The sequence below is a fragment of the Desmodus rotundus genome, chromosome 3 (genome assembly GCF_022682495.2).
Source record: "Desmodus rotundus isolate HL8 chromosome 3, HLdesRot8A.1, whole genome shotgun sequence".
In the NCBI taxonomy this organism is placed as follows: domain Eukaryota; kingdom Metazoa; phylum Chordata; class Mammalia; order Chiroptera; family Phyllostomidae; genus Desmodus; species Desmodus rotundus.
Window position 1 is genome coordinate 194,609,458 of NC_071389.1, and position 22,245 is coordinate 194,631,702.

Here is a 22,245-nt window from a genome sequence, read left to right on the forward strand (position 1 = left end):
GGGCGCCAGGCCACCGCCCCCTCCCCCCTCCCGGGCGGCGGCGGGCTGGGACCCAGGCGCCCGCGGCCGGCCCACAGCAAGGGGAGCGGGCGGCGGTGAGTAGGCGGCGGCCGGCCGGGCTGGTCCGGGCAGGTCCGGGCGGGGAGCAGGCTGCCGGGCCGGGACCCCGCGCCGGAGCCCAGCGAGTACTCTAGGCCGCGGCCCCGCCTCCTGCCCGCCCCGCGCCAGCCGGTCGGCGCCGGGAGTTCGGAGCAGCGCCGGGCAGGGCCGCGGCGAAGCCGCCGCCGGTACTCGCTGAGGTGGGCCGGAGGGTGAAGCCTGAGCCGGGCGGCGCCCAGAGCCGGGCCGAGCCCCGCGCGACTCATGGCGGGGCCGCGGGGCGCGCTGCTGGCCTGGTGCCGCCGCCAGTGCGAGGGCTACCGCGGCGTGGACATCCGTAACCTGAGCAGCTCCTTCCGGGATGGCCTGGCCTTCTGCGCCATCCTGCACCGGCACCGGCCCGACCTGCTGTGAGTGCCGGGACGGCGGGCGGGCCTGGCAGCGGAGCGGGGCGGCGCGGCTCGGGCTGGGGACCCCCGCCCCCCTCAGTGACGCGGGGCCCTGTGGGTGGCAGGCGCCGCCCCCCGGAGACCCGGACGCCGACCCTACCCACGAGCCCGGATGCCTGGGGGGTCACGGAGACCCCAACCCGGGGCCCAATCCTACCCCACTAGGCCTCTGACTCCGCCCACTGGGGCCCGACCCCGCCAGTGCGCTGGCACCTCCGCGGCCCGGGCCCGGCGGTGGGAGAGGCCCCGCCCACGAGGCATTGATTTCCGCCCAAGGGACTCAACCCTCCCCCCTGCCCCCCACGCTCTTTGAAGGGCCCCCGAGCCCACTTTGACACCTGGGACTTCCCTGCACTGAACTGTGCTCAGGCACACTGACACACAGCACCCCGCCGGGCGAGGCAGTGAGGCCTCTTCCCTCTACGAGGGCCCCCCTTGCTCTGAGTACGTGAACCTCGCTTCTCTGAGTCCCCCACGTGATCTTATTTCCCGGGCGCTAGTGCCTGGCTCGGAGGAGACCCTAGGTTAACAGTGGTGGGACGAATGGACGTCAAGTCCCCGCAACGCCCATCAGGACACAGACCTGCCTGCCCAGGTGTGTGCCCCAGGGTCCTGTGGTCCTCAGTGGGGCAGGAAGCCAAGCAAAGACTCAGTGTCTGACTACGACAGGCACCAGTGGGTTGCTCCAGGGTGTGAACTGGCCCTCTTGTCCCCAGCTGCCCAGCGAGGTTATTCAGACTCCCAGAGCAGCTGACTTGGGCTTCAGTCGCAGCTCCCTCTGCCTTGGGCCCTGGCACCTCTGCCATCCATCCATTTGTTCACAAAACGAGTGAAAGTTTCTTGGCACCCGCCATTTCTTGTGCTGACAGCGCCCCACGACCCCGGGTGCCCTGAGCCTGGCAGGGTCTGGGGTCTCTGCGTCTGTTCCACCTCTGGACCTGCCTCTGCAGGGACGGGCCTGGGGGGGCTTTGAGGAAGGAGAGAAGAAGGAAGGACAGGGTGCCCCAAGAATTCGATGGCACGGGGCACCTTGCTTACTCTGAGCCGTGTGCTACTCTGATGTCTGTGGGTGCTGGGTCGGGCCCTGGAGGAGAGAGTTCTTGGGGTGTCGATGTAGCAGTTAACAAGATGAAGTGCAGACAGACATGGTCCCCTGCTGTGGGCATGTGACAAGGGCACTAATAGAGGTGGGGGGAGGGCTCAGGGGTGGGGGCTTGAAGGACAGAGAAGGCCACCCAGAAAGGAGTGGAGGGCTGGAGGGCTCTGCTGTTTTGGCTGAGGGGCAGGTAGGGAGGCAGGAGGCAGGGGACGGGGCCAGTGTGTGAAAGGACTTGCGTATCAAACTAAGCTACTGGTGGACCCAAGCCTGCCACCATCGAAGCATAGGCTGCTTGGTGTGCAGTCAGCACCTCCATGCCCCAGGTGTGCGACCTTGGGGACATCACCAGATCCCACCAGGCGTCAGTTCCCTCATCCACAAAGTGGGTTTGAGAATGAGACTGACCTCCCAGGGCTGTTGTGGGGGTTAAGTGAGGCAGTGAGCATTCGGTCAGCATCAGTTAGTGTCCGCAGTGTCATTAGGCGGAAGGGGGATGGTGACGAAAATGTCTCCTTCATCTATTCAGCAAGCACGTACAGAGTGGCTGCTCTGCGCTGGGCGCTGTGCCTGGTAACGGAGGTGACCAGCCAGCAGAGAGGCCAGCCCCAGCCGCGCACCGCATCCCACGCCTGCCTGCGGTAGTGACATGTGGGAGCAAGGATGGAACCTCCACGTGGGAAGTGCTGCATCAGAGGGATGGGCTGGGAAGGCCTCCCAGATGTCTCCCAGTCTTCAGGGAGACACCATGTGGGTTTCATTTTTTCGAGCCTCATTTTTGTGCCTTTCATCTCAGAGCCAGACAGAACTTAACTGGGCCTTTGAAACTCTCAGAAAATCTCTGCTACGAAAGCCCAGATGTTCATGAGGAGGAAGAATTGTAGTGTCTTGGGGGCCTTTACAGTTTTCACACTCTTTCCAGCCTTTCTTCATTGAATAAACATTGATTGAGTGCCTCCTAACTGCTGGGAACTAGGTAGGGCGTCGGGGAACAGGGGGAGCAACATGTAACCCCAGCCCTCCAGGGACACTGTTGGGGAGACTCAGACAAATGCCCGGGACAAGTTGCTTTGCCCCATTTGGTCCGGGAACCAGTCTTTGTCCAAGCTGATGCTGATGCAGGTGTCCCCTCGCCCCTTTCACAGAGTTGCAGACAAGGAGGCTGAGGTTTAGGAAGTTCTGTAGCTTGCAGAGTGTCCTGCTCTTAGGTAATGGCAAAGCAAGGGGAGTTAGGGACCCAGCTGAAGGGAGGAGGAAGTGACCTGGCACTGACAAAAGGGGACCCAAGCTCATACACAGTCACCTCCCCTCTCTGCAGTCCACCTTGGGGCAACTCCTCCCGGGGTTCTCAGTTCACTGGACCTGGACTCTGCGGGGAGGGGGCATGCTTACCCTCTCCCTTGTCTGTCAGGCCTGCCCTTCACCTAGTTCAGACTCGACCAGTCTTCCCCGCCAGCCAGGGAGGTGACACTAGAGCTTCCCCTCGTTGGCAGATGGGAAGAAGAAGGCTGCAGAGACTTCCCCCCTGCTCAAGGTCACACAGCAGGGCCTGGGCCTTGGAGGACGTGCTGCCTGCTCCCGTCTCTGGGCCCACCGCACGAGGCAGACAGGCTGCAGTTTTCAGCCATAGAAGGAGAAGCGTTGGGCGGGGGGGTGGGGGTGGGGGGTGGAGAACCCCCAGGAGGCTTGGAGCAAGATGGCTGGGCTGCCCCCACTGGCTTCAGCCACGCTAGCAGCCTAAAGCAGGGGTGGGGGATAAATAAAGCCAGCAGGCTGGCCAGCTGTCCCCTCCCCGGGTCCCCCAGGCCAGCCCTGCTGCCTCTCACCTGTCCCAGCTTAGAAGCTGGGAAAGCCTTCACCGCTCGCCCAAGAGAAGGCACCCCGAGGAGTGGCCCAGGCAGGGCAGCCTGTGTTGAGAGCCTGCCAGCAGCTCTGGAGTCTGTGTGGTTTCCAGGCTAGTCTAAACCTGTTCTGCTCCAGGCCCCAGTAAAGAAAACGTTCATCTTCGGGCTGCGTTGGGATTGCGCATGCTGGTGTGGCTTCTCCAGGTTTGAGACGTGCAGTAGAAGGACCTGGAATGTGGATTCCCAGGGCTGGCTGGCTGCCCTCCCTGGGCCTCAGTGTTGTCATCTGTAACACGGGGTGAACGCCTGGCAGATAGAGTTAAAGATAATGTAAATTCAAGATGGGAGCTCAGCACAGCACCAGCCTGAGGTCCTCGGTTCACGGATGCCCCTGTTTTTACAAGCATTTGTCTTAGTCTCAGTTTTATCTTTGCTACTGAATCAGGATGTGGCTTCCTGGGGAAGGGTGTCCAGCGCAGCGAGATGAGGGATATTAAGCCTGCAAGCTTGGACTTGAGCCCTACGGCTTCCGAGTGCTTTGCAGCCTCTGCTTGGAGGCCTCTGGGGGCCCTGAGCTCATCCTGTGCTCCCACCGGGCAGGCCCAGTTCTACAAACCTATGCTTGTTGCCTCAGTTTCCTCCCTGACAGCCTGCAGACCCCTCCCCTTAGGACAGTCCCCTCCACCTGGCTCTGTCCGCACTCACGCCCTTGCCTGGCCACCTCCTCCATGTGCCTCCTCCCCTTTGCCTCTTGCAGAGATTTTGATTCACTTTCCAAGGACAATGTGTTCGAGAATAACCGTTTGGTGAGTCCCGGACAGACCGAAGCCAAGGGTGGGGGGTGGGCAGGGTTGCTCCTTTCCCCGACCCCTGCTTCCCTCCAGCCTGCCTATCCCTGGAGCACCTCCCCTTCTCTAGGTCATCCTGTGGAGTCAGAGCTGAGGGTTGCCCACAGTCACCCCTGCCCTGACCCCTTGTCCCTCTGAGGGGAGCTAAGCTGGGCCTCAGCTGAGGGGCGCCCACTGACCCTGCCTCCTCCCCTTCTTCCTGCTGTGGCTGCTCTTTGCGCCGGCCCCTGCACCTGCCGGACCCCAGGCCTTTGAAGTGGCTGAGAAGGAGCTGGGCATCCCTGCTCTCCTGGACCCCAAGGACATGGTCTCCATGAGCGTCCCCGACTGCCTCAGCATCATGACCTACGTGTCCCAGTATTACAACCACTTTGCCAGCCCTGGTCAAGGTGAGAGGGGCCAGCCCCGCAGGGAGACTGGCCCTGGGGGTGGGGCTGGGGACACGTGGTACTTGCCTGAGCTGCAAACTGCCAGCTGGGGAGGCAGCACATCGTTCATTCACTGGATCATTCATTCACTCATCGAGATGCTCTTTATTGAGCGAAACAGTGCTGCGAGGGGGTGTAGCTGGGAACAGGTCGCTGCTCTCCTGGAGTGCCCAGTCTTGTAGTTGGGGGGGACAGGCAGTGAACACGGCCACCTGTAATGGAGCAAAATAACATGAGGGAGACAAAGCGGGGCCGGTACTCACGGTCTGTGAGTTTACCCCTCTGCGCCTGCCCTCACTTCCTGTTTGCAGACACTTCCCTGGGGTTTTCCTCCAGCAGGGAAGGGGCCCTGTGCAGCGGTGGTGCAGCACCTTCCCCAGAGGTGGCCTTCAAGGCCTGAGAACTGAGAGGCTGGGGAGTTCGGGGTGGGGGGCCCTGGGTACTAGGGTACTTCTCTGCTGAGTCCAGTCCCTAGGGGCTGTAGAGTCTCCGGCCAGCAGAACCCCCATGCAGGCATCTCCTGGGCGTAGCTGGGCCTCTCCTGCAGAGAAGCAGGCCCAGAGAGGGGAAGCACGGAGCTCAAGGTCACACAGCAGGACAGCAGGAAGGCTTTGAGAAGACAGGGACCTCGGCTCCTGCTCCGGGTCACCACTGTCCTCTGGTCCCGAGGAGGTGGGCGCCTTGCCCCTCCCTGCCCCATTTCAGTCTGGTCCCCTGTCTGTCCACGTGGACATTCCCAGCCCATCTCTTTAAAAAAGTGTTCAGCGGAGTCAGGGCTCTGTTTTCCTTTTTAAAAGTAAAACATGCTTATTGTAGGCAATTTAGAACACAGAAAAAAGCATAAAAATTCAAATCTTTTACTCCTTCCTCCCCGAGATATTGCTAGGGATTAAGTTATATTTGAACAAATACCATTATACGTATTTTAATAGAAATCCAATTAAAAGGATTTCTCAACCACGGAGTCTTTGGTGAGGGGCAATAGGGCAGAAGTTAACAGTGTGGACTCAAAATTTTTTCTCTGCCGCTTACTATCTGGGTGACAATGGGCCACCATGGCACTTCTCTGCCTCAGTTTCCCCTTTGCAATGGGGACAAGAATAGGGCCTGTCTCACAGGGTTGGCATGAGGGGTAAACGAGGAAGTATAAACCCATGTCGGGCTCTTATTTAGGACTCAAGGTTAGTATTCTTATGGCAACTTTATTCCCTTGGTTGGAGCTTAGCTTACCTAGAATCACAAGGGAGAGAGAGAGAACAATGTAAAAAGTGATATAATTTCAGGAGAATCCAAGAAGAACAAAATAAGGTAATGGGATAAAAAGCAACAGGAAGAGGAAGTGGCTACTACAGGTGAGTGGTCAGGGAGGGCCTCCCCAAGGAGGTGACGTTTGAGCTCAGCCCTGGGCAAGGAGAAGCGGGAGGCCACGTGAACACCTGGGGAGGAATGTTCCTGGCAAGAGGGTAGCAGGGGGCCTGTGTGCTTCAGTGGTTGAGGAGGGAGGGGGAGAGGACAGAAGGAGCCGTAGGGGCAGGGGCCTGATGAGGCGGCTAGGCTTCCCAAGTTTTGGACCATGATTCATGGTGGGAAATACAGTTCCTGTCGCAGCCCAAGTTCACGCACATGTATGTAACTGAAACCAGTTTCAGGAAATGGTTCTTCCCCTTACCACACGTGATGCGCGCAGAAATTTTCTCTTTCACCTTTTGAGTGTGCTGGCTGCAGTCCGCTCAGCGGGTTCTGGGGTCCCTCAGTGGGTTGCAACCCGGAGTTTGGTGAGCACTGTTCTAGACCACAGCCGGGAACTCGCTTTTTATTTTTTAAACTGTCATACAGTAAAATGGATTTTTTCGTATATAGTTCTCTGAATTGGGGTGTTTTATTTAATCACAAAGTAGGTGCTTAGTGAATACTTGCTGAAGGAGTGAGGGAGTGGGGTGCTGGAAGGGGCGGGGTGGGGTGGGATGGGGTAAGTGGATTTCTTCTGGTTTGAGGGAATGCAGGCAGGGTTCTGGCCACAGCTGCCTACCTGCTGACAGGTGGGGCAGCTGCTTGTTGCCTCCAGGGAGTCAGCCCATCTTCCTGAACCTTGGGCCAGCACTGTGTGGTCCCTTTCTTTTCCTGCCCTTCGACCCCTCACCCTGGAGGGAGGGAGGCTCCCCGTCCTGCCCGCGCGGGCACTGGTAGCTCCGGGATCACACGGTGGCCTCCTGCTCACACTGCCCCATGCAGCAGGCATCACCACCCCACTTCGCAGAAGCCCCGCGAGGTGAAGTAGCTTGCATGCAGCTCTTAGCTCGGAAGTGGAGGTGTCCTGTCCTCTGGCCTGTGTGGGCCACCACACTGCGTCGGGACCAAAGGCGATGGTTTCAGAGCTCAAATCTTAGGCCAGGTTGGGGCCTCTTGGGATTCCAGGCTCTCCACCTGTCTCAGGTCTCTTTCCTGTCTCTTGGCAGCCAGCGTCTCACCACCTGGAAAGGGCCTGCCACCCTCCTCCCCACCATCTACTCCAGTGGAACCAGGAGATAGGGCTCAGGTAGGCAGGTGCCTGGGGTGGACGGTGGGGTGCGGGTGAAGAGGGTCGAGTGGGCTGGGGACAGGTGGTACTGCGGTGTTCAGATGGCGCTTGGTCCTTTTCCCACTGGCTTGGACGTAGGGTCTCACAGGCCAGGACAGGGATCAGGGGCAGGACATGCCAGGCCTGGGAAGGGGACGTCAGTCACAATACTGACTGCACCGTGGCCGGACAGAGTTTGCCCAGTAGTAGTCATATGGCAGATACTGGCCTTCCTTCCCGCTGAGACAGAGCTTGTGAGTTCCCTGGGTGATTCATCCCTTAACAGCCCTGGGAGGTCAGAATTAGGTGTCCTGATACATAGGTGAGCAACCTGAGCCTCAGACAGGCTGGGTCATGTGTCCAAAGTCTCTCAGCTGGGAAGTGGGGACCACACGACCGGTCCCCTGCTCCAGGGTGCCTAGAGGGCTGACACCAGCCCTTCATGTTTGGACAGCACTTTGCAGTGTGCAGAGGGCTGTCCCACCTGCTCCCATTTGCTACTTGCTGGACCTCCTGAGGGACAGGGTGCCTGGCCCAGGGTGGATGTCAGTGAGCATGTGCGGGGCTGAGGTAGGCAGGGATATGGGATTCCGATTTGCAGGTGGGAACCCAAGGCCCAGCGATGCCAGGAGCTCGCTCAAGGTCATGGTGCTTGGAAGTAGAGAAGCTGGGATTTAAATCTGCTGGGGCTCTAGGAGGGGACGCAGAGAAAGCAGATGAGGTGGGCTTCAGAGCACAGTCACCCATGGTGGGGCCAGCCTGCAGGGACAGGACACAGGTAAGAGCGGCGAGGGGGAGGGGTCGCATAGCCAGGAGCCACCTTTCTGGTGGGGGCAGCCCAGAAACTGGAAGTCAGGACTTCTATGTTTCCTTCCTGACTCAGTGACCTTGAGTAGGTCTTTTGCCTTGTGTGGCTTTGGTTTCCACACCTGTGAAAAGGAGATAGTAGCCATGAGAGAGGGGGACCAGGATGGCTAGTGACCACACGCCCACCCCCAATCTGCCCACCCTGTTCCCTGCAGGGCGAGGCGCTCTCCTCGGGTCACCTGGCGGAGCAGGGCACCCACCGGGCGCCCAGCAGCACGTGTTCGGCCTGCGGGCAGCATGTGCACCTGGTGCAGCGCTACCTGGCCGAGGGCAAGCTGTACCACCGGCACTGCTTCCGGTGAGTGGCTGCGGCGGCCTGGGGGCAGGGCCTTGACCCAGCCCCGCAGCAGCAGGGAGGAAGCTTCCACAGATTCAGCGCCACCGCATGCTGAGGGCTCCTCATGCCGGAACTTCCTGCCTATCCCTGTTTTACTGAGGAGCAAACTAAGGCCCAGGGGGACGCTTGCCCAGCCACACAATTAGAGACAGAAACGGGGCTGGAGCTCAGGGTTCTGCCTCCAGCGCCGGCACTCTGTGAGGCAGGCTTCCCGGTGATGTTTGAGGGGCACAGTGCGCTTCGAAAGCTACTGGGGTGGGTAAGGATTTTTTAAAAAATCACAATAACAACTCGCTTTCTGTGTGTGTGTGTGTGGCTCCCCGGGGAAGCCAGGTTCAAAGAAAATGGAATAAGAGGCAAGGAAAATACAAATAACATAGAAAATATAATTAAAAAAAAAATCAGAAACACAATATTGAAGAGCCAAGAAACTGGTGACTGACAGTTGCCACAGGCACCGGATCGAGGTTCAGTGTACCTCTGGGGGGGGGACCTTCACTTCCTCTTGCAGCACAAACTGAATGCATGTTTCACAGTTTCCTGACAGTTGCCCTTTCCTTTCCCTCTGGGAAGTCCAGGGTATTGAGACAGGATCCAGATGGGCAGATGGGGAGGGAGGTAGCCGGCACAGTGGGCCCGGCTGCCTGGCCAAGTTGAATGCCCATCCCCACCCTCCCTGGCAGGTGCCGGCAGTGCTCCAGCACCCTGGTCCCTGGGGCTTACAGGAGCGGGCCTGAGGAAGGCACCTTCGTGTGTGCAGAGACCTGTGCCCGGCTGGGCCCAGGAGGGCGGTCAGGGACCAAGCCCCGGTCCACCCCACAGCCAAAGCAACTGCAAGAAGATGCAAAAGAAGCAGCAGAAGAAGCCAAGGATGTGGAGGGAGGCAGCCCTAGTGCAGCTGCAGGGGCTGAGGCCCGGCCCCAGGTCCCCACCAAGCCCTGCGTGCCGGACCGACCGCAGGACCTGGCCAGCCCCCAGGCCAGCCGCCCCATGCCTGCCCCCAGGAAGGCCTTAGAGAGCACAGCCCAGATGCCCCCCACGCCCCGGCCCCGGTCCAGCCTGCAGCCTGAGAACTTGGAGCAGGGTGGCGGCGGCCTCGTGAATGGTGAGCAGGGTCCAGCTGGCTGGGGATTGTCTGGCATTTAAACGGACATGTGCACTGGGAGGGCGGATGGGGCCACGCTCTGTGCCTGTGTGTCTGTGTGGGGGACGACTATTTCTGAGGTGACCGGTTTGCACAGCAGGTCGTAACTGAGGCCTCCCATCTGGGCTCTGTTCCTGTGCTGCGGGGCAGATTGGACCAACAGACGCGCACAGACTGCCCACATGTCGGGGTGTCTGTGTGCCTTCCTGCTCTGTGTGCTTCAGCATCAGGGGTGCAAGGGCGCTCTGTGTGCCTGGGTCCTGGCTGCGTCTGGGACTCTGTGTGTCCAGCCAGTTGGCACGCCCCGGGTGACCTCCCCTCCCACGCCCAGCCTTGTTCATGTCTGGGCGTGTGTCAGGGGAGCACTCGGGCGGGGGGCCAGGGGCAGGCTTGGGCGAGGCCCTGGTCAGGTGGGTCTGGGGGCTCTCTTCAGGCTCTTCAAAACTAGCAGAGACCCCTGTCCCACCCCTCATCGTGGGACCTTCCCAGATGACCCCCTGGGCTTCCATGCGCTCCTGCAGACAAGGCCCTGGGGGCCGGGGGCAGAGATGCCCGGGGCTGTCCAGTTCTGGCCCCCACTCCCCGAGGCCTGCTCTGAGCCCAGCCCTGAGCCGGGCACTGGGGGCAGAGATGTGGTTCAGATACATTTGTGCCTTTGAAGCACTGCCAGTCTCCGGGGGAGAGGGGCACAGACACGGGGGTTTCGGTGGAATAGAAGTCTGTGGAGTTGGGGGAAGGAAAGGCTGCTGTGGGGCTGCTGGGGGACCCTTGGGGGTCAGGAGGCTTGCGGGAGTGGGCGGCGCTGGGGCTGCACTGAGGCAGTGTTTCGTGTCCACGCTGGGGAAGTGTCTGAGGGGCACTTGGGTCCCCCCTCAGCCGAAATGCAGGCGGGGTCTCAGATGCCCTGCCTTGTCCCCTTGACCTTCTCTTCCTGTCCCCTCTGGTGCTTATCTAATCTCCCGGAGTCCTTGGAGCATGCGTGCGGAAGGCAAGCATGCGGGCGAGGTTGCCAGAGCCACCTGGCGTCCACGACCTGCCAGGTGGAAAGGAAGGGCACCCCTTGGGGAGGCAGGCGTTCTGGCCGGCTCCCCGGGACGCGCTGCTCTGCTGCCTGGCCCACGGGTGCCTGTCCCATGAAAGCCTGTCTCACTCTCCTTTCCCATCTAGGAAGGCTGCACGAACCCCCCGTCCCCAAGCCGAGAGGGACACCCAAGCTGTCAGAGAGGTATGCTGGCTCTGAGAGGCTTTCAGGGTCCTGGTGGTGGGAATGGGGGGCCCCTGGGGTTTGCTTGGATGGGGACAAGACTTCTTGCGGGCCTATGGCCCGCCCCACATCACTGGGTGGGGAAGGAGTGCTATGCCCGCATCCCCTTCCCCAAGGCTCCTGTGGGTGGCGGTGCCTGGTGGAGACATACACCTCCGGTGTCTTTCACCTGCCAGAGCCTCCGCTGCCTTTGTAACCCTGGAGGTCTAGGCCTGGCTCATCGACTTGGGAGAAGTAGCAGCCAGGTATAGAAAAGCCCCGAACAGCTCAGCTGTATACCCAGCTCAGGTCTTCCACCTGGGACCCGTGTCCCAGGCAAGGACACCTTTTTCCCGCTGTTCTTTGGAGCTGTGTGTCCCTGTGTGGCCCCTGGGAGGGGAGAGGTGGGTTGCAGAAGTGACAGTGGTTGAGACTCAGTGAGTACTTGCGGTGTGCCAGGTGCTGTGCCTGCTGGGCCCTTACAGTGACCTTGAGAGGTGAGGGTTGTCATTGTCCCCATTTCACCGGTGGGAGACTGAGGCAGAGAGGCCAGGTGACCTTCTCAATGTCGCAGAGGGTGCCCCTGTGGGTCCTTTCCTGGGCCCGTGGGGGTGTGACTGTCTGTTTCAGCCTTGGGCCCAGACTGGCCCCGCCACGCTGGGGCTGGGAGAGGAGAAAGGCAGTTTCTTATCTGTCCTCTCAGAAGTGGACTCCGAACTGTCCAGAGAGAGAAGGACGCTGTCCTCCTCTCCTCCTAATGGTTTCTGCCTCTTCCTGCCACCCTACAGGACTGCAGCCCCCAGGAAGGACCCTCCTTGGATCACGCTGGTACAGGCAGAGCCCAAGAAGAAGCCAGCCCCGCTGCCCCCGAGCAGCAGCCCCCGGCTGCCGGGCCGGGACAGCGGGCGGGTGGAGAATGGAGGCACGGAGGAGGTGGCCCCGAGGAGCCCTGCAGCAACTGGCCAGGAGCCCAAGCCCTACAACCCCTTTGAGGAGGAGGAGGAGGAAGTGGGGGAGCCCCCCGCTGCACCCAGCCTGGCCACTGGCCCCGCCCAGGCCCACCAGGAGTCTACCCCCAAGTCCCTGCACCCCTGGTATGGCATCACGCCCACCAGCAGTCCCAAGACAAAGAAGCGCCTTGCCCCCCGAGCGCCCAGTGCCTCCCCACTAGGTGAGTGCAGTATGGAAGTGCTCCTGACAGTGGGAACCCGGGGGTCAGGGCTGAGAGGGGGTGGGGCTCAGTGGAATGCCCTCCAGGCCAGGCGTCAGGCGTTTCACCTCCCATTGAACCCTGGAGCTGACCTGTGAGGTCGGTATCACACCCCTATTTGCAGGTGGGGAAACTGAGGCACAGAGAGGGTAAGTGATTTGCCCAGGGTCTCACAACCCTGAAGCACTAGAGGCAAGATTTGAGGCCAGGCTCTAGACTCCATTCGCTGAACCCGCCCTGACCCGCCTCACTGGCACGTTGTGAGAACTGACCGCGCTCTGCAGTGAAGTGCTGAGCGGCGGGTAGGCGGGAGAGCACGTGGCAGGGTTAGCCCGCACCCTGCCTATCTAGTCACCACCTCCGGTCGCCGCCAGCCTCCGGTTCTGACCTGGCTCTGTGTGACTCAGCCCTCGTGACTTTGAGCTGTTCTTTCCCTGGGTCTGTCTCGGTCTTCTCATCTGGAAAGTGGTGGTGGTGGGCCAGCTCCGGGGCACTGTGTCCCTTCTGCCCAGTGCGCTCTCCCATCAGGCACATGGTGCTCTTGGCGCTCACTAACTTGTAGTCTTCTTAGGCCCTGGGCCTAGGCCCCTTCCGCCGCGGGTGCCTCCCAGACCTCAGGGGGAGCCCCTCAGACTGTGGGGCCGAGAGCATGTTGGAGGTGATCAGAGGCAGGTGCTCCAGTGGCCTGGGGTCCCCACTCCGGCCCCTGCCGGAGCCCTGGGACCCTCCAGCTGGGCTGAGGGGTGGGGGTGGTGGGTGTGAGACACAGCCAAGGAGATGAGCTCTGAGTCAGACACAGCTGGGTTCAACTTCAGCCCTTGCTGGGACCAGTGCCTTCTGTCTGACTCTGTTGTCTTGTCTGGAAAGCGCAGATGACGATGATTCAGGCATGGTATCCGCCACCCGCGTGAGGACTAAAGTGGTGCAGGGCAGCGCCCGGCCCAGGGCTGGCCGCTGCCAGGGCTGCCTGCCCTTTCCCCCATCCCGCTGCCCCCGCTCCCGCTGCCTTCCCTCCCTCCTCTGCTCCTAGTCAGAGGCACAGGAGAGGCCAGCCTCGATTAGGTGCCCTCCTCCCCGCCCCCGCAGGTTTGCCTTCTAAGTTTGGCTTGGCTTTGGGTCAGATCAGATACGGGAGGGGAAGTGGAGATGGCAGCCCTGCTGGGCGGGAAAGTGAGAGGCAGATACTCTGGGCCCTGGCTCCCTCTGGACATGGAAGGACACGGGCGGCCAGGCCCCCTGAAGATCTGTTACGAGAGGACCGTGTTAGGGGTGGCATCCACTTGCTCATCTGTTTGTACAGCTCTCCATGCCTCCCGCCTCTCGCACTCGGAGCCACCCTCGGCCACCCCATCGCCCGCCCTCAGTGTGGAGAGCCTGTCGTCGGAGGGCTCCAGCCAGACCACCAGTGGGCAGCTCCTGGAGCCTCCAGCGGTGCCCAAGAGCTCCTCAGAGCCTGCTGTCCATGCCCCCGGCACCCCTGTGACCTCTGCCAGCCTCTCTGCCGACTCCTCACTGTCCTCCTCTGGGGAGCTGGTGCAGCCTGCTGTGGGCCATCCACCTCAAGCCAGCCCTGGCCTTGCCCCCAGTACTAAGGGCAGCTCGGGCCCTCAGCCAGCCAAGCCCTGCAGTGGCGCTACCCCCACCCCTCTCTTGTTGGTGGGAGATAAGACCCCCGTGCCTTCCCCTGGCTCCTCATCCCCGCAGCTCCAGGTAAAGGTGAGTGCCTCGCCCTCGCTCAAAGCTGCAGTCCTGCCCAGCGGATGGGGTCTGGCCTCAGGGCAGGAATGTCCAGGGCCTTCCATCTTTGCGGACCACTTACTTCCTAACTGACGTGGCTGCGTCCCTCTGCCCATCCACCACTCCATTCACTGAGGCACAGACCCGTCTGTGTGCCAGCCCACCCATCAGCCAGACCGCCCGTCCCTCACTGCTCCTGTCCTCTCGCCAGGCCCGCCATGCATCGATGCAGTCAGGCACCTGTTTACCTGCCGGTCCCATTCACTTGCCGCTTGGGGTCCATTCACACAGCTGCCACCCACCCATCCGCACACCCTCATGTCCACCCTTCCGTTCACCGAGGCCCCTGTTTATGCCAGACAGACGCCCCGCCCAGGCCCGCCCTGACGCCCTCTCCTCATGGAAGTGGAGTGGGTGTGAGGCGACCATCCCAGGGAGCTCGTGACCGGTGTGGGCTGTTTGCACACTTGTTTCAGTCCCACGCCCAGAACAGGGGTCACCAGGGGTCAGGACGTTCCTCTGGGCACCTTGTTCCTGAGGGGGCCTCTCTTGCAGCCACAGCCCTGTGGGCCGCAAGGTTCTGATAGTCCACAGAAAGGCGCAGGGCTCTGGGTGCATGGGGTGGCCAGCGGAGGAGAGGGGTCACTCCTAGGCAGGGAGGGGGCTCCTCTTCTCCATTTGCTGCCCACGCGGAAGGTGGGGCCCATGGTTTCACCCTTCCTGACTGGGCCACGCTGGGAGAGGGGCTGCGCCTCGCTGAGCCGGAGAGGCCCCTCTGGGGAAGGGGCAGTCGTGAGGACTGAATGAGCTGCTGTAGCTCTGTCTGGCCCCGAACTCCGTGTCCTGACCGCTGTCCCCAGTGCTGGGTGGCTGCCCAGCCCTGATACAGAGTCTCTCCCTTGCCTGGGCCCTGGGAAGTGCATGACCCTGAGCCAGTCACTTAAGCTCTCTGAACTTGAGTTCCAGCTGTAAAAGGGGCATTACGATCCCACCTGGCAGAGCGGCTGTGAGAGTTAGATGAGGACGATTTGAGTCCCCGGGCTGCAGATGCACGGGGGGTGCTGGAAATGGGAATGTGTGTTGGGTGATGGAGGGATCAGAGGCTGAGTGCTGGGAGACTCCCCTCTGCCCAGGCCCTCCTCCCCCCGTGCCCAGGGTCCTCGGGCAGCCGAGGTCTTGCTGCTCTCTCCCCAGACTTACCCTCTGCCATGTCACCCTGCCTCTAGTCTTCCTGCAAGGAGAATCCTTTTAACCGGAAGCCATCACCTACAGCGTCCCCAGCCACAAAGAAAGCCACCAAGGGATCCAAGCCAGCGAGACCACCTGCTCCAGGACATGGCTTCCCGCTCATCAAGCGCAAGGTACCAGCTGGGAGCTCCAGCTTGCCTGGGTGCAGGTCCCTTCTGCGGCAGCCTTGGGCTCCCTCCCCATGGGACACTTCAAGATGGGCCGTTGGGGTAGCTGCCCTCAGTGCAGGAGAGGGGGCCCTTGGGTGGCCCAGCTGGAAGGTTGAACTTGCACGCAGGGGGATTTTGAACCAATGAACTCTGCTCAGGCAGGAGCAATGGGTGGTGCGTTCACTTGTTACTAATAATAGTTCAGGGATCAAAGCACTCATAGGTTACACTTCTAGCGAAATAGATTAGAGTGTTCTCAAGTTTATCTCCATAACAAGGTCACTGTCTCACACTGTGGTATCATTTGTGGAGTGGCAGAGGAGGGGGCAGGGTTGCCACGAGAGGCAGGAAGTTGTACCTCCCTCTGGGTGTGCCTATCGGTGCTGCTGCCAGGGACACGGAGGGGTTGCGGCCATACCACACCCATACGTCTCCACCCTGGGGTCTTGCCTCTGCCCCCAGGGTATGGGATAGAGCCCGGGCCCTGGGCCTGTGCTGGCCACTGCTGGCCAGAGAAATGGGGAAGCTCCCGGCAGCAGACGGGGAGGGGTGGTGACCTGGGTGCTGTCGGGCAGGTCCAGGCTGACCAGTACATCCCTGAGGAGGACATCCACGGAGAGGTGGACACCATCGAGCGCCAGCTGGATGCCCTGGAGCTCCGTGGGGTTCTGCTGGAGGAGAAGCTGCGCAGCGGAGTGAATGGTTTGAGAGCTGCTGGGAGGGCCTGACGGGGGGTGAGGGTTGGGGGTGGCCGTAGCCTCCCTCACTGCGGGGAGCCTCCCAGGCTCCTTGGAGGGCGGGACCGGAAGCCAACCCTGGCCTCGTGGGCACCTGCCTTCCAGAGGGCCGTGAGGACGACATGCTGGTGGACTGGTTCAGGCTCATCCACGAGAAGCACCTGCTGGTGCGGCGGGAGTCCGAGCTCATCTACGTGTGAGTCCTCCCGCCCCTCGGCCCCTGCTCCCCTTCCTGGAAGCCGACGGCTTAGAACGGAGAGATTGCCCTGCCTTCCTTCCCTCGCCACTGACAGCGCAGGCCAGGGCAGCCTTGCGTGGGGCTGAATCAATAGGCAGCTTATTCCCGCCCTGCAGCTTCAAGCAGCAGAACCTGGAGCAGCGTCAGGCCGACGTGGAGTATGAGCTGCGGTGCCTTCTCAACAAGCCGGGTGAGTGCGGCCACACGCGCTCCCTGGGCACCTGCTCAGGGCCTGATGGGACAGGGGAGTGGGCTCAGGTCCTCCCCTCCAGGCTGGGCTGTGGGTGGCAGAGCTGATGGGGACACACGGACTCTGGGAACATATGGCCCGGAGGTGCCCTCTGGTTGAGCCGTGGAGGAAGTATGGGCATGTGGTGTCAGAGGCGACCAGCTCACAGAAAGCATCAAGCTCGAGAGCAGACCGCCGGTGGCTGCGACCTCTCCTGGAGCACAGGGCGCAGGTCCCAGGGGTGGTGGGGCTCAGAGCCCAGGGCTGCTCCCATGAGTAGATGACAGTGGACATGTGTCCAGAGGCCGCTCTGGGCTCTCGGCCATCAGGCCAGAGCATGGCAGGACCTGACAGGCAGGGGGAGGGAAGGCAGAGGGTCCCCTGCACAGCGTGACTCAGAATGACTCTGAGAAGGAAGGATGGGACCGGCCGGCTCAGCATGGTGGCCAGTAGGTGGAGGGACTGAGTGTGGAGCCAGACAGTCCTCCTGTGCTTTGCTGCTGATGTGCTGGGGGCGGGGGACAGAGAGGAAGGCAGCTTTCTCAGCCTCATGGAGCCTCAGTGGCTTTGAGTGTAAGACAGGATGAAGGTGCCTACCTTGCAGGATGTTCCTGGGGTCAGGAGACGGTGGATGTGGAAGTACTCCATGGCCTCTGAGGGTTGATAGTTATTAGGTGGCTGAGTTGGGGTCTGTGGCCACGACAACGAGTGAGCTGTGGCTGCAGACTGAGAGAGACCGCAGGGCTGTAGAGCCAGGGCTCGTGACCACTGCTTGAGGTCCAGGTGGTGGGCAGCATCATTCCCATTTAGTAGATGGGGAAATAGAGAGCCAGAGAGTCCTGCCTGTTGGTGGCGGGCCTGGGCTTCTACCCCTGTCTCTGACCGGGCTGCCTTGTAGACACAACCCCTCCTGCCAGCCAGGGCGCTGGCGCCGCCTCTCCATTGACTGGGGAAGTTGGGAGGTGAGATACGTCCCAGAGGCCAGGGTGTCCCCAGGGAAGCTGTAGAAAGTCCTTGCTGTCAGTAATCACTCCCAAATCTCTCGGGAGGCTGGGAGTGGCGGCCACTCAGAGGAGCCACTGCCACCATCCTGGCTCCAGCCTTATGTTGCTTCTCTAGCCCTCTGCATGGTGGCAGCAGATCCTGGGCTTCTCGTCCTGTCGCAGAGGTTGCTCTGCACAGTGAGCCTGGGTTTGTGAGGCCCCCAGCGGGCTGGAGACCTGTAGATGCCGTAAGGGCTGTAGCTTGGGGGTGTTGGCTTGCCCAGGTCCAAACATCGGCCCCATCCTTGCTGCGTGGTGCCACTCAAGGACTCACCTTCCCTGAGCCTCAGTTTCTCCACTTGTAGATCTGCGACATAATTTTCCTAGGCCCCATATTTGGGAAGTGGCAGAATAGGGACTTGAACTGAGGTAGTGACTCGGAAGGCCGTGCTATCCCCAGGGCCACATGGGGATCACACCGGGTCATCTGCTCCCGAGTTGTGGCAAGGTGAGGGTGTAGGGGGATGGCTGAGGGGTCCTCAAGATGCTTATTTCAAAACAGGGAGTCCTCTGGTGGCAGATCTTGTGGAGGGAAGGCCAGGTGTGGGCACCCATCCCCAAGAGGCCCGTGGGCTGGGTGAGAGGAGTACCCGGGGGCAGGTGGACCCCTAAGGGTGGTCCCTAGGGATTCTTGAGAGGAGACTAGAGGAGCAGCAGGTGCACGACATCAGGGACACCTCCTGGCTGGGCTTCCTGCTCCCAGGGTCCCCTCTAGTCTGCCCTCCCTGGTGGCATTAGTGCTCCAATACGCTGCTCGGGCCATGTTGCTTCTCCTGTGTGAGGATCCCTGGGGTCCTCTGTTCTTTCCCCACCCCTGCCCCACTCTGGCCAGCCCGCCTTTGCAGGCTCTCACGAGGCCGAGCCTGGACCCTGCCTCCATGGAAACCACCATGAACCATGAATGAATGAGTGAATGAATAAATGAATGAATAAAAGCAGGAAACCAGCTGGCGTGTGCTGGGCTCTGTTCTCAGAACAGGTGCTGTACTGGCCCCACCGGAGCCCCCTTAATGGGTGGTGTTTTTGGTAGGCAGCCTAGTATCCTTGGTCTCTTCTATGATAACCTTCATTTTCCCCAAAACTTGTAATCCCCACCCATCTGGGACCCTCCTTACTGTCCTCTGAACTTAGCCCTTAGGTGTTGCTTCCTGGCTTCTGGGGAAGGCAGGAGGGTATTCCTGCCACTCACACCCCCAACTTTTCTCCTGGGCAGAAAAAGACTGGACGGAGGAGGACCGGGGCCGGGAGAAGGTGCTGATGCAGGAGATTGTGACCCTCATCGAGCAGCGCAATGCCATTGTCAACTGTCTGGATGAGGACCGGCAGAGGTGACAGGGCGGGGTCAGGGGCTCCCCTGGGGACTCCTTAGGGGAAGGGCCCAGAGCAGGCCAGGCCAGCCCTGCCCTCCCTGCCTGTGAGCCCAGGGCACCCTTGTTCAACCGGTGTAGAGTTGGAGACTGGGTGGGACTGAGAGACTTTCTGGCCCTTCCTCCTGTGGGACCTTTAGCTTCCGTTTCTCATTTCAGGGAGGAAGAGGAAGATAAGATGTTGGAAGCCATGATCAAGAAGAAAGGTGAGGCCTCCCTGGGGCACCGGCCCATTGGAACTCCTGGAGGGTGGGGACAGGTTGCAGAGAGAGTTAGAGTGGACTCCACGGGATGGCGTGTGCCAACTCCCAGCTTCTGTGTTGTTGGGGAGGCCACGTGTGGCGAGGCAGGCCAGCCCGTAGCCAGGAAGCCTGAGGCCTGGGCTTGGGGGACAGGGTAGGATGCCCTGGTGCCCCGGGAAATACTGGGGTGCCAGTGAGCATTTTGCCAGTGTGGTTTGCCGTAAGCTTGGCGCTCCTCCTTGAGATCTGCAGCTGGTCCTGGAAGAGCCTGTGGGCGCAATGAGCAGGACCTACTGGGACTAAGGCCATGCCGGGAATGGTTGAGAGAGCACCGGGCTGGGACTCAGAGACCCAGGCGTAGCATTGGTTCCACCCATGACTCATGCTGTGGCCTGTGGTTAAGGTTGGCCTCCAGTCCGGCTGCTGGGGCTCCAGTCCCAGGGGCTGCTGGGGCATCCTCACGGGTGCCTTGAGTCAGCCACTTCACCCCTCTAGGCCTGACTCGCCCGGTCTGCAGAGTCGGGGTGATGGAGGCCCCGCCTCCCAGGTGTGTGCAGAGGACTACTGGGGTGACGTGTGGACAGCACTTCACCAGGGCCTGGCACCTACAAAGGATGCCGTGGGTGTCAGTCCATTTCACACCCACGTCCTCATCGGTACAATTCGGAGGATGGATTAGGAGAGTAGGTTTCTGAGGTTTCTTCCACCCCAGCAGTTGGTGTTCGTACTGCAACCCACGGGGCTGTGTGCACCAGCCTGGGGAGTGAGGCTGTTCAAGACAAGTGTACACCACGCTTCAGAGTTCCCAGGCTGTTTGCATGTTTCTTTATCTCAGATCGTTGTCAAAACCCTGGGAGAGGGTGTGGTTGCCGTCCTACAGGCAAAGAGCGGGGGACTCAGGGAGGTGAAGTGACGCGCCCAGGGTTCCCCAAGAGGAGTTGCTGGAGCTGGGCCTGGCCCCTATGGCCTGGCACTCCTGGGCCTCTGTCGCTGCCCCTGGCCTGCCCCGAGGGACTCCCTCCCCCAGGTTGTTGAGACCCCTTTCCCTCCTGCAGAGTTCCAGAAGGAGGCTGAATCTGAGAGCAGGAAGAAGGGGAAGTTCAAGACCATGAAGGTGCTGAAGCTGCTAGGAAACAAGCGTGACACCAAGAGCAAGTCCCCGGGGGACAAGAGCTAACAGCAAGGGGACCTCCACCCACCCCTTCCCGGCTCAGCCCAGTCACTCTGGTTCTGATGACTCCAGATGCTGTGAAGGTCCCAAGGAGCCAGCAGGGGCCTGGGTCCAGGGAGCGGCACGGCTGAGCACACCTGCCCCTTGTGCCGCCCAGCGGCTGCTGTGACGGGCAGCTCCTTGGTCGTCCTTCCCTCTGTCCTGTCCAGATGGGATTCTTAGCTGCCAGAGTTCTGAACCGAGGGTCCTTCCACCACGGGGTCTGTGCCTCTTCGCAGGCCACAGGCGGGGCTTGGCTGCACTGGCTTCTTCCTGCCCCGGCCCCAGCTCTGAGTCCGTCTTCCCATCCTGCGCAGGTGGCCCTGGGTCTTTCTCCTCACTCAGGAGCTCTATTTATGACATCTCTGAGTTTGTTCAGTGACCGCGTCCTCAGACGTGAACACGCGTGATGGACAAAACCTCCCCGTCTCTCCAAGTTCTGGAGGCTCTTCCTTCCTCTTCCCTTGCTCTGTAGGGAACCTCCCCAGGGTGGCCCTGTGGCAGCCACCCTGGGTGAGTGGGTGTCCTAGTGCTGAGTCTCCCCGCGAGGGTCTCTGGTCCCTGATCTACCGAGGGGGTACACTTTTTGTAGGTGCTAACCCTGGTTCTCCGACACACTGCACTCTACCGCCTCACTGAGTGGCCCCCGGGGGATGGCGGCCTGCTCCCATGTGCCATCATCACAGGTCTCCTCCTCCCACTCCCGTGTTGTTTGTTCTTTCCTACCAAAGGACTGATGGCCACACCCCACTGGGAGGAGCCGATGGGGTCAGCGCCTTTTCCCCAGGGACCATGCCCAGCAGCTCTGGGTCGAAACACTGTTGCTATAAGCTATTTTGGGGGCACCCCAAGGGCCCCCTTCCCTCAGCCCACTTCTGGGGGAAGATCGAGATCGCACTGAATGAACTTGTGGGGGTTTGCCTCACCCACCATAAATGGAGACCACCCCATTGCCAGGGCCCTGCAGACTTGGGGTGCTTTTCCCTGGCCAGGCCTGCCTTCTCTCCTGCCCCCTCTGCACCTCGGGGCCAGGCATCTCTGCTGGCCCAGGCGGGTACGTAGGGCTGCCCATCAGCAGAGCCCTTGGCCCCCTGCCTGCCATTGGACTCCCTTGCCCCGCAGGGAGAGGGGGCTCCTGCCTGGGCAGCGCCTGGCGGTCTCTTTCCAAACGTGCCTGTTGACCTGGAGCTGGCGTCACCGACTCAAGGAACTTTCAGGGGCCAGGATGCATGGACCGGGCTGGGTGTAAGCTGAGGGACGGCTCCGTGAGGCTGTTTTGGTGTCAGGAGGCTGGGGTTGGGGGGATTGGGGTGTGTCTATGCCACTACTAAAGGGGGACGTCCTTCCTCAAGTCAGCTGCAGCCTGTGGGAACGTGGCCCTGTGCCGTCAGGGCTTCCCATTTTAAAAAGAAGCTAGAAATCCAGATTGTGTGTGTGTGTGCTTTGTAAATGTTGGAGATTGACCTGAACTTAAGGGTCCGATGAACTTGTCTTGGGGTTCTCCAGTTTGCTGCCCCTGGGCCATGTGGTGGGGCCTTTGAAGTGGAGGACAGCTGTCCTTGTCACTGCAGCCTCTGGCCTCAGGTTCTGGAGGGTGTGTGGACACAGGCTTCCCACAGAATGTTCCTGAACTGGCCCCTCTGCTCTGTTTGAGGCCGCAGGCAGAGTTTACCCTGCAAATGGAAACTTGGGTCACGTGACTTGTAGGATTGTACGAACCCCTCCAGGTGAGAGGGTTGGTTGAAATTTCCAAAATATTTTGACTTAAGGAGACGGGCAGATGACAGTACTGGAGCACGCAGGGCTTGGGTGGCCCGAAGACCCGGGGACTGCTGTGTGTGCTGTGCCAGGCCCAGGCCCACCTTGTGGGCAGATGCCCCCTCTGAGGCTGGGCCTCCCTACTGGGCACTCAGAGCTGGGGGG

General features: G+C 61.0%; 1 protein-coding gene across 1 annotated transcript; it reads left to right on the plus strand.

Moving 5' to 3' along the window:
* MICALL1 (MICAL like 1) lies at positions 1–21,746 on the plus strand. The gene is made up of 16 exons (XM_053919555.2): positions 1–509; positions 4,246–4,294; positions 4,584–4,725; positions 7,221–7,300; positions 8,344–8,486; positions 9,209–9,630; positions 10,837–10,894; positions 11,701–12,083; positions 13,423–13,838; positions 15,086–15,220; positions 15,832–15,958; positions 16,099–16,189; positions 16,348–16,421; positions 18,717–18,831; positions 19,030–19,076; positions 20,168–21,746. The coding sequence occupies exons 1-16, from the start codon at positions 364–366 to the stop codon at positions 20,287–20,289; spliced, it is 2,550 nt and encodes an 849-aa protein (XP_053775530.1). The 5' UTR covers positions 1–363; the 3' UTR covers positions 20,290–21,746.
* Positions 21,747–22,245: the final 499 nt, after the last annotated feature.

Coding starts and splice junctions, on each gene's coding strand:
- MICALL1 (XM_053919555.2), top strand. CDS start 364: ATGGCGGGGCCGCGGGGCGCGCTGCTGGCCTGGTGCCGCCGCCAGTGC. Junction 4,726..7,220: donor CTTTGCCAGCCCTGGTCAAG/GTGAGAGGGGCC, acceptor GTCTCTTGGCAG/CCAGCGTCTCACCACCTGGA. Junction 15,959..16,098: donor GCTGCGCAGCGGAGTGAATG/GTTTGAGAGCTG, acceptor CCTGCCTTCCAG/AGGGCCGTGAGGACGACATG.